This window comes from Sinocyclocheilus grahami, unplaced genomic scaffold, assembly GCF_001515645.1.
Source record: "Sinocyclocheilus grahami isolate Dianchi unplaced genomic scaffold, SAMN03320097.WGS_v1.1 scaffold111.1, whole genome shotgun sequence".
Taxonomy (NCBI): Eukaryota; Metazoa; Chordata; class Actinopteri; order Cypriniformes; family Cyprinidae; genus Sinocyclocheilus; species Sinocyclocheilus grahami.
Genome location: NW_015505290.1, coordinates 453,107 through 469,376, shown reverse-complemented (window position 1 = coordinate 469,376; position 16,270 = coordinate 453,107). Strand labels below are relative to the sequence as shown.

General features: G+C 35.0%; 1 protein-coding gene across 1 annotated transcript in view; it reads right to left on the bottom strand.

Annotated features, from left to right (window-relative positions):
- LOC107589051 (PIN2/TERF1-interacting telomerase inhibitor 1-like) overlaps positions 1 to 12,307 on the bottom strand; it is a 51,717-nt gene extending 39,410 nt beyond the window's left edge. The window contains 6 exon segments of the mRNA XM_016277360.1: positions 1,082 to 1,162; positions 7,049 to 7,128; positions 7,453 to 7,534; positions 7,638 to 7,730; positions 11,712 to 11,821; positions 12,205 to 12,307. Of these exon segments, the coding sequence (XP_016132846.1) occupies positions 1,127 to 1,162; positions 7,049 to 7,128; positions 7,453 to 7,534; positions 7,638 to 7,730; positions 11,712 to 11,821; positions 12,205 to 12,223 (420 nt within the window). The 5' untranslated portion in view covers positions 12,224 to 12,307 and the 3' untranslated portion in view covers positions 1,082 to 1,126.
- Between the last annotated feature and the right edge of the window lie 3,963 nt (positions 12,308 to 16,270).

Below are 16,270 nucleotides of genomic sequence, written 5' to 3'. Positions count from 1 at the left end.
ACATGTATTTTGTTTAATGCAAGACATGAATGCATTTAACCTGCAATTACAAATGCATAAATAATGTTTTGATATATTAAACATAAAACGTTGAATACTGATATTTGAAATGATTTAAAACATGAAAAAAATCAAAAAAAGAAAGAAGAAAAGAAAAAAAAAAGCAGAAATTTGAAATTAAAACCGCCAGCAGATCACGTTTAATAAGAGAGTCATTGCGATTGAACCCGAATCATTTAAACGGTTGATTCATTCAAGAACGAAACACCGTCATGATGCTCAGAGACACAAAACAGCGCTGTGGCTATATTCGGAATGATTTTTGTTGGCGAAATAGAGCAAAAACAAGCAATATGGTGTCTAAAACGTAAGTCTCTTAATTAACTTATTGTTTATTGAATTCAATGTCACATTTGTAATCATGGTCATTTTTGGAGAAAAACGGCACTCTTCGTGTGAAATTGAACAACTATATGAAGTGGTATAAATATATAAATTTTCTGCCATCATGTCTTGAATTTGTGATCATTCTAAATGCATTTTAATAGACTGAATAATGCAGTGAAAGAAAACACACTAAATGTGCACACGCACTAGTCTAGACTTCACGTAATGCGTGCGCTCTGCGGATGTTTTGAATGGTTTTTGCAAAATACTCGATAATGTCAAATCGCACATCGTTAAAACAACAATTACGATATTATTACAGACGATATATATCGCACACCCCTAGCTGTGAGACGCGCTTCCTGTGTGTGTATGCTTCAGTGTCTGCACTCTGAAGACCGGACCGAATTGAGTTCTCTCTTGCGTCGTCAGATTTATCTAGATGTCTGCTCTTCTCTTACTCCCACATATTGACATTTTTGAACGTTTTATGAGACAGGCAGCAAGTGTATTTTGGCTTATGTCCCGCCGGTTCATATGCATGCATCCAACCTCCGAACCACACAGCAGAATCGTTCTGAATGAATCTCTTCCCAATTTATCCCTCCCTAACATTTTCGTCTCATTTTTATTCGTTGACGAAAATGTCAATAAATATTCATCATCGAAATTGTCGTCAACTTGCACTGCTTACCTCATCTTGGTCTCTTGTCTCATTTCAATCGCTTCCCAAAACAAGCTAGGTCTGTTTCGCTGGGACTGGACAGGTCCTTTCCTGTGAGAAAAGGTTAAAAACAAGGAGACTTTTTATAGATCTTTGACATTATTTCACACAATAGGACATTTGTGTAAACATTTTGAGTTCCGCTTCAATATAAGGCCAGCAGGGTTCTATTCAACCTGCAGATGCTTCTGCCAAACCTGTCAAACTAATGTACGCTACCAAATACATAATTAAAAGAGGTTACTGTCAATTCCTTGTCGATTTAAAAAGAGAACTGTGTTTATTATGCATTTCACAAACGTCTGGAGAGATGAAAAGGAAACATTTCCGGTCGCAACCTGTTGACAAATGGATATTTTTCTAGTGGCGTTCAACTGTGTAAACTACTGATTTAAATGGATAAAGGTCACTGAACGGTTTTGAACTCCTGCCGAGAGGAAAGGTTTAGAGGTAGAAGAGGGCACGTTGCGTGGTCGCAGGGGATGAAACGGCTGAGGAAAAACAAACGGTGCAGGGGCGGCCCCACCTCACACCTCCCGTTTTCCAGCAGCTCAAAGGCTCCAAAAGTGCCTGGGCGCCTGTCTCAGCCGCGAGTCCTGTTCGTACAGCTGCATCCTTTTCCTCCAAGCAGCTCCTGATAACACTCGCTTATTTATTGCTCTAGGGTCTTTTTCAGTGTGGCTTTCAAAGGGGAGACCTTGCCTTCAAGTAACCAAGGTATCCTGTAAGCAGCCTAAACAAAAGCCAGGCAGAACAAGCTTTCCACTGAACACAGTGGACAACAAGTGGAGCCCAAAAATGACCTTTTTACTTTTGAAAAAGTGATCTATCAACTAACAAAGGGTTAGTTTTGGGTGTAACTACAAATGCCACTGGAAACCTTCAGAGGATTAACGCAACTAAAATTTAACATTGAGTCATGTACTGATCGCTTTTGCTTTTTCCATATAACTGCAAGGAATGGGGACCATTTATTATCAAAGTACCATCATGAAAACCTGTCCATAGGACTCAAGTGTTATATATTCTAGATATTCAAAAGTCAAATGACAGCTTTGTGCGAAATCACACTGAAATTTAAAGGGGTCATGAGAAATCAAATTTGCCATGATCTTTTGGCATATAAGAGGTATTTGTACCAATAAAACATCCTGCAAGTTTCACAGCTTTAAACGACCTCCTCATTATAAACAAAGCATTCATTTAATCAAAGCTTCAAAAACGGCCTGTTCTTGATCTGAGGCCCACAGTGACGTCACTGGGGCACAAACATTTGCATAAACACTGCCTCTAGAGCAAGACATCGTCGAATAGTCTGCCCACTGGCGTTCACTCGCTTAACAGCTGACACTTGATTACGCAGAATGCGAGTGTCACGTCGCGTCATAAGCAAATAGAAATTACAATCACTGCCGCTATCTTGTCTACACTGGAACCAGTAGACCAGAGATGCACGTTCGCATGACTGTTTTATTTTTGATCATGTTGTCAAAACACTCACATGCAATAGCGAGGGGGTCTTGATATTATTTCCTATGCAATAACGTTAGCCAATCATAACAGTGGCTGATTCCTGACAAGCCTTAAAGGACCCGCCCCTTAAAACAGGTCATTTTAGAGAATCAGAATGAGGGATGAAAAAAAAATGTTCCCATATATTTGTTTTTTTTGTGCAAATAAAAATAAAATTATAAGTAAACCTCAAGGAATATATTAAAATATATTTTTTTAAAATCCATGTCATGACTCCTTTAAGTCACTGAAAGTCTTTCCATCCAGTAAGCTATTAATCACGGTGACTGAATCATTAAATCAGTGAGGTGAACTTACTAGATCAGTCTGATTCCTGTTCAATCACAGAATCATTGAGCTGAAGTCAAGATCTGGATGAGTCCGATTCATGATGAGTCACTCAAACAGTAAACTGAATGCAAGAATTAGATCGGTCCAATTCATAATCATTCAGGTCAGTTTTGTGAACTAAATCAACCAATTCTTCTTTAAAAAATCATTGGGAATCAAGACATTTTCTGTGAATTTTGTCATTATTTTGGAGCTTGACAGCACTAGTCCTCAATTAATGTCATTATATTGAAATTTATAGCTTGGATATACTTCAAAGCAAAACAATTGTTGTGGTAAACTAAATAGTTTGTTTGTGGTGAAAGGAATAGTGTCTGAAAACCACAGATGAGTGCAGTGTAGTCTACTGGTGCATACAAGGTTATGAAATCCTGCTGGAAGCAAGGTCACCGTTGAGATGGCAACGAATGTGACAGAACTCTGGCCAAACCAGATTAGCAATCACAGAGGCTTTTTCAGATCGACTTGCTAATCTGACAAGCGAAATACTAATTGACTGCCTCATAAGACACCTGGATAAATTCTAAGCTGTTCAGTTGCAATTAAATGAACAAGGAAAAAGGATTTTCTGGAACAAGAAGTGAAGGTGACAAAAAAAAGATGAGGGGGTGTTCTTTTAACTGGCTGAGCGGGAAATAGTAATGATGAAAATTTTATATGCACTGGTGTGTTTCTGAAAGGAAATCAGGTCAATAATTAATGAAGGGGGTCCAAAATTGTTCCGTTCATCTGTGTAACAGTTTGACCCACTCAGCCACTCAGATGATGAAGTGCTTGCAGTTCAACTCACATCAAGAAATACTGGATCAGTTGATAAATGTGCAGCCAATTAAATCTGGGTTACTGGTTTACTCTGCTCATGTCTGAGCTGGGCGCGGGAGACGCTGGTGCCTTTCTCCTGTTCTGAAAGTCATCAATCTTTGAAACAAGCAACCTCGCGGCTACCTCCAGTCCAAAACATCTTAATGAGATTGAGAGAAATATATGAAGTCGCACCATCTTTATACGTTCCACTTGATTTTACTGACAAAAGATAATCAGCAAGAGGATATTCAACACCAAGAGGCCTCTATACACGAAATTTAGGGTGTTAGTAGTCAAAAGTTGACACAACTACTCACTTTATTGCTGTTTTTAGAATAAAAATCATCCAAATTATGAAATAAAAATATGGAAATGATTTGGTGTTTAAAAAACAAACAAACAAAAACAATACTTTTTATTTAAATTTTCTACAAAATAACAGCCCGTTGCTTAGATAAAGGGAATATGTAATTTTATAATAACAAATAATGTTAATATAATAAAAAAATTATATAATAAATAATACATTAAAAAGTAAAAAGTAAAATTAGAATTTAATAATATTTTTTTGTTCTGAGAAAATATTCTTACAAATACAATTCAAAAATGTGGGGACAGTATTTATTTATTTTTATTTTTTAAAGAATACTTTTATTTAGCAAGGATGCATTAATTTGTTCAAAAGTGACTAAATGCATAAATATTACAAAAATAAAGGCCGTTCTTCTGAACTTTCAATTAATTAAAGCATCCTAAAAAAATTTATCACCATTTCTACAAAAAAATTAAGCAGCACAACCATTTACAACATTAATAATTCGAATAATAAACATATGAAGAAATGCTCCTTAAGCACCAAAACACCATATTAAAATGATTTCTGAATGCTCATGTGACACGGAAGACTGTAATGACTGTTGAAAACTCAGCTTTTCAATCACAGGAATAAATTACACTTTAAATTATACTCTAAAAGAATTATTTTACATTATTTTTTAAAATATTATTGGTTTTTACTGTATTTTGCACTAATAAATGCAGTCTTGGTAAGCATAAGAGGCTTCTTTTAAAAACATAAATACTGAGGCCCAAACCTTTAAACAGTAGTGTGTATTGGCATAATTTAGTTTTTAAAACATATTTCAAACATTCAAGCATCTAAACACTTTATGATGATGGTACACTGACTGGTATATAAAAGAGTTTAATGGTCTCCATATTAACTAAAGTATTTACATTTCACATTTACTTTAAAATGCGTAGCACGCTTTTAAGCATTAGATATAACTAGTTTTTCTGTTAAATCAATTAAAGGTCTTAACCTGGCAGTGGCAATGGCTTTGGTGAGACGGACTCAGGAAACGTACAAAGGGTGAGGCCTTCTATGGGTTACAGAGCAACCAATATCAGCAAAAGGTGATCCAATCAACAAAGCCTCCACAGGGGAGATGGGCAGAACCCCGACGCTATGACACAATGAGCCAACTGCCATGACAACAAACTACAAATCTGTTAGCAGTGGTAACAACCAGTGTCACGTTCTCAAAGACATCTTAGTTCCACTTTCACACACAGCAACATAAACCTTGAACACACTGTTATAGATCAAATTACGAGAACACATTCTACTTCCAAGAATTAATTTGTCATAAACCATAATCAACCATAACCAGTGGAATCGCATAGCAAAAAGTATGAATACCTTTTACTGTTAACCTCTACATGGTTAAGGTTTTAGAATGTGAAGTCTTTTACTAATGAGCTTGAGTGATGCTTTTTCACCCCAGGAAGTCACAAAATGTGACTTATGGAGGCAAAGGGCAGCCATAACCAATCAGAGTTGAGCTGAGGTCATGGACGTGAGGTTAGTGAGGTGGCCCAATTACCACAGGGGGTCGTGATGAGGTTGTGTGCGAGATATCCAGTCCGTCTCATGAGACATGAGACACATCCACTGAGAGTAAGGTCTTCCTTCTTATATTTAAACAAAGGCTATTAAAAAACACAGAGACAATGACAACAACAACATTAACATTGTTTTGGATGCTGTGTTATCTGTGGGACTCATCAGGTGCTGATTGAGGCCATTTTGAGAAGTAAGTGCGCTGGCCCATGCTCCTCACAGGAAACAGGAAGTCGAGCTTAGGAGTAGTATGCTACGGTGTCCTCTCAGGTGATAAGAGATGACAAGTTTTTCACAACATTCCTGACATTTTCTATAAACATCCATCATGGAAAATGAGACAATGTCTAAAAATACCACCCTTAAAAATGTCAAAGCATCAAGAATGCAAAACCTGAGGGCAAATAAATTTCCCACTCATAAAGACCACCAACAAACATCAGGCCGCCGTGCTTTCCATGCTGGGAAGGAAGTGAGCCTTTCAGCAGAGGTCAACAGTATGTGACAAAACATGCAGGGAGATCATTCAACTGCCAGATTACACTCAGGTTAACATGATAGTCAGAAAACTTGGAACTTCATGAAGTGATGTTCTGTACTAGAGGCGGCACGGCCTTCTGGTTAAGCTGACCGCACAATTTGATCATGCTGATCTACTGCAGCAGCGAACCATGAGCTTTTACTACATGAGCCAAAGCATACAAAGTTCAGCTGCTGAACACAGGAAGTGATGGATGGGGGGGCTTAATTTATAAAGGAAATTGAAAAAGAATACAAAAAAAAAACTGGCTTGGTTTCATGAATGTTTTTCAAATTAACACGTCATGTAGGTTATTTAAAAAGAAAAGAAACAACCTTTTACCACCAGACGTAAATAGACAAATCTGACTACACAGAGAGCAACTCAAGTGATTTCTTTGTGAAAAGGTCAATCGACGAATATAGGCACACAAATAATAATTATTATTAATTAATAGTAGTGGGCCTGGGCAAACTTCCAAGGTACCTCAAGATGACAAATCAAGCATTAAAATAAGACAAAAACTAAAATTCAAGACACTTTAACTTTTCACCTACTCAAAAATTGTTTTTTTTTTATTTCTTTAAAAAAAACAGGATTCCCACTGCCATGAAAATGCTAAATATATTAGGAAGTCTAAATTTAACAGTATTATCAGTTACAAATTGTGAGAAATCCAAAAAAAACTGAAAAGTCATGGGCTCTATTGTATGAATATTGTTGTGGACAATTAGGCACCTTGGAGTCAAAAGGTTGAGAACCACTATTTTATAGCAAAGTTTTCTCAAAATAAAGTCATGCATTATAATAGCTCATTTGTAAGACGTTGTGACACTGAGTGACTCACCCTTAGTGAATTTCGTGTAATGGACCCTTTCTTGGATGTCTTTGACTTCTCCAAACTAAAACCCTGTTCCTGAGTAGGGTCTGAAAGTATACAAAAAGAGAAGAAATTAAAATAATAAAAATTATAACCACAAAAAAAATGTGTTATCACACATAAGGCTACACACACCTAAAGCACGCCAGAGATGAAAACCAGAATTTTCTCAACATGACAATGATCACAGCAAATTTCATGTCATTTTAACATCACAATAGCACCACCTAGTGAACACTAGGCAGAAATCAAACGTTTCAAAGCTGCAATGATAAACATCCCAAGGTTCAACTGGGCTGCTCTCACTTGTAATTAAAATTACCCTTTTTTTGTGGTGGTGCTTTGCACTTCATGTTTAAAATTCAGCTTACGGTCAGTGTTGTTCCGTCCATGGCAGTTGTTAAGCTCAGCAAGGAGCTGATTAAAATCATCCTGGTGGGCAATCTAGTTTTCCTAATAACACAAAAAACACCATCAAGAATGACGGCTTGTGACTGAAAAAGCACAAAGCAGAACAAAGAATCTCAAAACCAAGAAAACAGGAATGGTTCCTCACCTCGTTGTTTACTGTAGTGCCCAGACCCAGGCTGTTGTTCTTGACTTTAACCCTGATGTGCTCTGTAGCCCCCTGTTCACTCTTGCCAAGACCCTGCCACACAAACAAACCAGGAAAAACACATGAATGTGATACAAATAGAACCATAACTTTTTAATTTCTAAGCAAGACAATGAGTTTTTTTTTTTATTACTGTTCACTGATTTTTCATCCAACAAACGCCACTAGTTTGAATCTTATTCATTTAATCTTATTCCATTCTGAAATTGTGGCCTAATGGTTAGAGTCGGACTCGTAACCCAAAGGTTGTGGGATCGAGTCTTGTACCGACAGGGATTGTAGGTGGGGGTGTGAATGTACAGCGCTCTCTCCCACCTTCAATACCACGTCTGAGGTGCCCTTGAGCAAGGCACTGAACCCCCAACTGCTCCCCAGGTGCCGCAGCATAAATTGCTGCCCACTGCTCCGGGTGTGTGTTCACGGTGTGTGTGTGCACTTAGGATGGGATAAATGCAGAGCACTAATTCCGAGTATGGGTCACCATACTTGGCCACATGTCACATGTCAAATGACGTCAGCAGGAAAAAGTGCTTAAATAAATCTGTATACATGTTTTAGCAAAGTATAAAAAAAAATTTATTAATTAAATATATATATATATATATATATAAAAACACATATATACTGTATTAGTGCTGTCAAACGATTAATCACATCCAAAATAACAGTTTTTTGTTTACATAATATATGTGTGCGTACTGTGTATATTTATTATGTATATATGAAAGCACACACATACAGTATGTATTTTGAAAATATTTACATGTATATATTTATATTCATATAATTTATATTATAAATATTTAATATATTTTTCTTAAATATATACATGCATGTGTTTGTATTTATATATACCTAACAAATATACACAGTACACACATATATTATGTGAACAAAAACTTTTATTTTGGATGCGATTAATCATTTGACAGCACTTGTTTTCATGTTTTCTCCTTTTCTTTCCAAACCGTGACAAACGTCAGTCTCCCTTTTCTGCAGAATGCGATATATCCACTCAACCAATCACAGCGCACCATTCCACGCACTCTAGACAGTAATGGCGTGCGCTTTGAATACACCCGGTATCCTAGTTTTCCTCATCTACTTTGTACTTTGTGATCAACAAACAAACTTAGTGGCTGCACGATAAATCGCATGTGATTGTCATGCGAATCTCGTCAGTAAAGCCGGTTCTGTGATTAATAGTAAAGCTCCATCATGTGCTTTCAGATGGATACACAGAGTCGTAGATCACGGACTATGCAAAATCGCGTTCATAATCGCAGATGAGTCGCATACGATTATGAACGCGATATTGCGTAGCTTGTCAGTGTAAGTGTTTTTATTAATGCCATTAATGTTTTTGTTAATACAGCGTATAGCACTAGTCAACTAAATGAATGTAACATGGCAAAGATGAATGCACTTTTGGAAGTTGAATGTAAAGAAAATGTCATTTTGGAATTTCTGTGGTCTAATGTGATGTTCTTGTTCATGATGACATTTTCTTTTTTATTGCTGTAATTAATTTATAGCACTAACAAGATGACCCGTTGAATTCATTTTGGGAGCGATGACTGATTGAATGTATTTTTAGTCCAGTGCCTGTATATAAGATTAGTATTGACCAAGTTCAGCGGCTGTCATATGTGGATCAACTTACAATGTTGTGTATTTTCAACAGTTTCAATATGAAAAATAACTTTTATATTGATTCAATGGATTCATTGCATTTTGAAAAAGAAAAAAAGAAAAAACACGTGTCATGGATTTATTGCATTTTGGGGATACATTTTTATAATAAATCTTTGAAAATCAAAATCTGCATTTGAATTTTTTTATGTTATTATAACCTAAAGATGCTATGTGAAAGCCTGAAACAGAAAATAGTGGTTTTCATCTTGCCACTTTCTTGGTAAAGAAAACACATTTATAGCGTTTTGTGAATGTACAGCGCTCTCTCCCACCTTCAATACCACGTCTGAGGTGCCCTTGAGCAAGGCACTGAACCCCCAACTGCTCCCCAGGTGCCGCAGCATAAATTGCTGCCCACTGCTCCGGGTGTGTGTTCACGGTGTGTGTGTGCACTTAGGATGGGATAAATGCAGAGCACTAATTCCGAGTATGGGTCACCATACTTGGCCACATGTCACATGTCAAATGACGTCAGCAGGAAAAAGTGCTTAAATAAATCTGTATACATGTTTTAGCAAAGTATAAAAAAAAATTTATTAATTAAATATATATATATATATATATATAAAAACACATATATACTGTATTAGTGCTGTCAAACGATTAATCACATCCAAAATAACAGTTTTTTGTTTACATAATATATGTGTGCGTACTGTGTATATTTATTATGTATATATGAAAGCACACACATACAGTATGTATTTTGAAAATATTTACATGTATATATTTATATTCATATAATTTATATTATAAATATTTAATATATTTTTCTTAAATATATACATGCATGTGTTTGTATTTATATATACCTAACAAATATACACAGTACACACATATATTATGTGAACAAAAACTTTTATTTTGGATGCGATTAATCATTTGACAGCACTTGTTTTCATGTTTTCTCCTTTTCTTTCCAAACCGTGACAAACGTCAGTCTCCCTTTTCTGCAGAATGCGATATATCCACTCAACCAATCACAGCGCACCATTCCACGCACTCTAGACAGTAATGGCGTGCGCTTTGAATACACCCGGTATCCTAGTTTTCCTCATCTACTTTGTACTTTGTGATCAACAAACAAACTTAGTGGCTGCACGATAAATCGCATGTGATTGTCATGCGAATCTCGTCAGTAAAGCCGGTTCTGTGATTAATAGTAAAGCTCCATCATGTGCTTTCAGATGGATACACAGAGTCGTAGATCACGGACTATGCAAAATCGCGTTCATAATCGCAGATGAGTCGCATACGATTATGAACGCGATATTGCGTAGCTTGTCAGTGTAAGTGTTTTTATTAATGCCATTAATGTTTTTGTTAATACAGCGTATAGCACTAGTCAACTAAATGAATGTAACATGGCAAAGATGAATGCACTTTTGGAAGTTGAATGTAAAGAAAATGTCATTTTGGAATTTCTGTGGTCTAATGTGATGTTCTTGTTCATGATGACATTTTCTTTTTTATTGCTGTAATTAATTTATAGCACTAACAAGATGACCCGTTGAATTCATTTTGGGAGCGATGACTGATTGAATGTATTTTTAGTCCAGTGCCTGTATATAAGATTAGTATTGACCAAGTTCAGCGGCTGTCATATGTGGATCAACTTACAATGTTGTGTATTTTCAACAGTTTCAATATGAAAAATAACTTTTATATTGATTCAATGGATTCATTGCATTTTGAAAAAGAAAAAAAGAAAAAACACGTGTCATGGATTTATTGCATTTTGGGGATACATTTTTATAATAAATCTTTGAAAATCAAAATCTGCATTTGAATTTTTTTATGTTATTATAACCTAAAGATGCTATGTGAAAGCCTGAAACAGAAAATAGTGGTTTTCATCTTGCCACTTTCTTGGTAAAGAAAACACATTTATAGCGTTTTGGAACCAAACTCTTCATACATATTAAAATATTTTAGTGCTTAATAAACAAAGATTTTATTTGCCAGACAACACCCACAACACTTTCACTGGCACCATCACAATAAAAAGGTACCCATGTATTTATTCATTCATTCAGATTTGTTTGGTACTTTCAAGAAGGCTATCACAAATACTACACAATTTGAACAAATCCTCAACTATGGCAGCCAGTTATATACAAACATATTTATATGGGCAGAATGTTCAATTTTAAAGTCATAACAATACATGCACGTGATCAACGTAGTTGATGTGGCAGCTGTCAAATGGGCCAAAATTCTCCCCTGAATTCGAACACCTTAAATTGTTTTTGCTTTAACGTTTTAATGCTAAAATTTATATTTGACGTATTTTGTTAGATAATGTGTTAAGCCTGTTACCTTTCCTTTGGCCCAGCCCATGCGTTCCTGCATTTTCTGTCCAAATGTGGACTCATCGTTGCTCCATGCGCTGTTTCTGGGGTCCACAGACCACTTTTGCTTACGACGAGCTTATGAAATATCAAAACAATAGGTAACGTTACGTTACGTTACAATCTCTAAACAGTAAACCACTGCAATAAAGAAACACCCACTTTCATGTTACTTTTGAATCAGAAAACATTATCACAAAGGTTGTGTGTCTATGAGATACAGTATAAAACAGAATATATGTATTTAACAACTCGTATGATTCGCCCTCATATTAAAGAGCCACGATGGCTAGCCTGTTAGCAAGCATGCCAAACAACGTGGAGGAACGCAAGAATGACTTTAATATACCACATTCATTCAAATAACATACAAATTCCTAATACAATCTTACAAAAATGGTCAACTAATGTTTAAAAACATATCAAACTAGCCTAAAATACATTTCAAATTGTAAACTCACGTTCGGCAAGCACTGACATCTGGAGGGGTCCTTGAACACATGGAGGAACAGGCAGGTCGTCCAATTTGTGCCTGATTAAAATGAATGTATTGTATAAATTAATTAACGCATTCATGACTGTCGTCTAAAACTTTACAGTATTATTATATAATATGCTATTATTTAAAACCCACAACAAACTACATCAAACACGAATTTAGATTATTTACGCCATCAATCAAAGTAATCGTAGCCTATATGCACTAGTAGTATATATTTTGTAACAGTAGATGGCGTAAGTGGGTTAACTATTTAGAATAACGTGTAATTTAATTAAATATCGAATTATTGGCCGCTTAAGGATCTCATTTGAGCTTTTATAGACTTGTTTTTTTTATTTTTTTTAATGTAACTTAATTTAATTATAACAGTAGTGGCTATCAAGCTTTAAAACAAACTTGTTTTCATGGCACATCCTAATTTTGTAAGGCCTTGCTTAATTGACATATCGTTTTTAAAGTAATTAAAATGCCAAAATTAATACCAAAGATTAAGATTAAGTAAATACCTCAGTTAAACTCCCCATGCCTGCCCTGTGTTAATGTGGTCCATATGTACAGTTTCCAAATCAAATGAGTTTATTCTGAATCATGTGGAAAGTGTTTTTACTGAGCATTTCCACAATGACTCTTACTCTCTCAGGTCTCTTAGCATTTTGCTGAAGCTGAAGCGATTACCACAGCAACCCAGATACTGAGGACACTGTCTGAACAAATGGATCAGATTTCATCACTTACTAAATTACACTTTGGACAGTCTGTGCTGAAAATGGAATCAGATTTGCGTGCAGTGTTAGCCAAGATACCCTTATGAAAAATAAAACCGCAGATTAATAAAAGGCCAAGAAATAAAAGGCTGCCTAAGGCCTAGAGTACACTTGACTGTCTTTTAACAGTTCACCCAAGAATGAAAATTCTGTCATAATTTACTCACCCAATCCTGTATGAGTTTCTTTCTTCTGTTGAACACAAAAGAAGATATTTTGAAGACTGTTGGTAACCAAACAGTTGACGGTATCCATTGGCTTCCACAGTATGGGAAAAAATACTATGGAAGTCAGTGGGGACCATATTCTTCTAAATTTCTTCTTTTGTGTTCTTTGTAATAATGGCAATTAAAAGCATTAACGTACACTTTAAATCATTATGTTATCACTTATAATAATCTTTTGCTGTGCTTTAAAGACACTATTTTGATGTGACTAACATACTAAAACGTAAAATATTTGATTCATTTGAACTTTGGTGTGTTATTTCAATGCATTCAAAGTAAAGTTCACGTACTGTTTGATCAAATGTAATAAATTGTAACTTCATCATTACAAATGTGTAATTACAAATATATTTAAATACTTTATATAACATTCCAAGGAGAAATTACGTATTTATATTTTTGTTTACCATAAATGCTTGTCACTACACTGAGCACTTTAACCATATTTCAATAAAATAAAGAAATTACATATAAACATACTTAAAGGTAATTGAGTCCTACCTAAGTGTGACAAAAAGGAACTCTTATTTGTGCTTTGCACAATTAAGCAATTTGTCTAAATTGCAGAGAAAAAATATATTCAGCCATAAATATCATCATGAGACTATAATTACTTCCAAATTTCTTGTCCTCTAATGGTGTGTGTTTAAGTTTCAGAAACAAACTAACTACAATAATAATTACCTGAGATTCCTTTCATGAACACGGTGAGGTGTGAGGAAAAGGTCTGGGGGTGAAAATAATAAAATAGTAGTGCCGACTTAAATCTATAAGGAAATCTATCATATCCTGTCAAAACTCTTTACATGTGAATTTAGAACTCCATTCTCACAAGACTGAGATTTTATGATCCCAATTTGGACATAACGCATAATTTCGCTGCAATGAGAAGCATGTCATTACGGAGGTGAAGGCTGATCTTTAGCTCGAGGTTGAAGAGTTCATCCGCTGTCTGTGGTGATATACAGTGAAAGGAGAAGAGTCTGAGTGAGTAATGCTGCTGATGTCTTATTGAATTCCCATCTCACTGGTCATTGATCCTGCTGTACGCTGCACAACCGCCGAGGTGAAAATGTCACAGATTGAATTGCCATTAGTAATCACTCAACTGGCAAGAAAGGGATGTGCTGGAATTTTCATGGTTTTGATGGTATTTATCTGATAATACCAGAGGCACTTAATACAATACACTTTGGTGTCCCATGGCTTTTTTAAAAAAGCATTAGAGACACAAATCCCATGTGTGTTCATTTTTGTTTATTTGTTTGTTTTCTGTGATAACTACACAGAACCTTTTTCATGTAAAACAACTCTCTAGTAACTACTCTGCTAGTAAGTTTTACAATTCACAAAATTTGAAGTAGAAAGACAGAAACAGAATTTTCCTGTAAAAAAAATCCTCTAATATTTTTTTTTCTTCAAATTTTGCAGTGTATTAGATGTGTTAAATAAAATATTATCTAACATACAACCTATCATGAAAAGTAGCTTATTTTAAACACATGTCTGTTTTTTAGCAAAAATTTTTGATAAAATAATCAAGTAAATAAACTCATTTCTTTTTCAAATTTGTTCACAAATTGTAGTTATTGTACGTTTAAAAAGAAAAGAATATATGTGTGTATATATATATATTTTCTTTTTCAAATTTGTTCACAAATTGTAGTTATTGTACGTTTAAAAAGAAAAGAATATATGTGTGTATATATATATATTATTTATTTTTTTTTTTTTTTTTTAAATAGAAGTTACATTTAATTTATTTTTTATGTGAAATATTTTTCTTTAATCTACAGAAAATATATACCAATATTTGTTCATAACTATAGCCCCTTTAGCCTTTCAGCTTAATTTAGACTAAATGTGCCACATTGTCACTTATTCTAGCATTTTTATTTTAGTTTATTTTCGTTTGAGTTTTATGAATCACTCAAATCAGGCTTTTCAACTTTATATGAGTTTAGCAACACTTTATTTCACCTTTTTATTTATTTTTTTATTTAAAGGAAGCTTTCAGTGAACAGTTCCAGTGAACAGAGAACCATTTTCTAAGTGTGAAGAACATTTGAATAATATCAAGAACCTTTTTACACTATAAAGGACCTTTTGTGCAATAGAAAGGTTCCATGGATGTTAGAGGTTCTCCGTGGAACCATAAATGCCAATATCTTTATTTTTAAGAGTGTATTCATGTGTTTGAGTTTTTCATTCAAAAAGACCATCAATATGTAAGTCCTTGGTTTTTGATGATGATTGCTATGTGTTTTCATAGCAACAGGCAACCATCAGACAGCTGCAACACAGTATTTTTTGGCACTTCCCTCTTCAAGGAACTGACGGTGCTTGTTTGTTTATATACCGACCTTCACTCAGACAGACAGACTGCCAGCTCTGATATTCAATACTCACACAGCATGTTGACACACTCCTGCTTCTGGTATTGGTGGAGAGGTGTGTTCACGCAATGAATGCTTATACAACATGACACCTTACAGAAGAAAGCAGGCACTTCATTTGAACTTCATTGCTCAGTTCTGGGAAACTCAACAGGGGTTTCGTGAACTGGGACAAGAGTATCACCTGAAAAGAATGAGTGGGAGGAGGTTATGCTGTCATATGAGCGGGCATGCACATGTGTTATGTAATGTTTGCATGACATTTATATAGATTGCGTTCTCCTCTTATAGGGGTAGATGTTGGGAAGTTGGAAGGTTTTACAGTACAAACCCATGCCAACTAATTGTTTTCAGGTTTTTAAGAGCTAATCACTTGTTTTATTCCACATAATTGGTCATATTTCTCTATATTACTTTAATAAAACCAGAAAAAAAACATATGTATATGTAATTGTACACAGATTTAACACAACTTTGTAAGCTTTTAACACAAATTAGTCAGTCTTAGCCATTAAACCTTGTTGTACGTTATTGTAAGAAGTGAAGAAAATTTATTGAAGAAAAGTTCAAACTTTTTGAAATCCTGTTAAATCTTCTAGCATATATATATTTAGATTGTGTGTGTGTGTGTGTGTGTG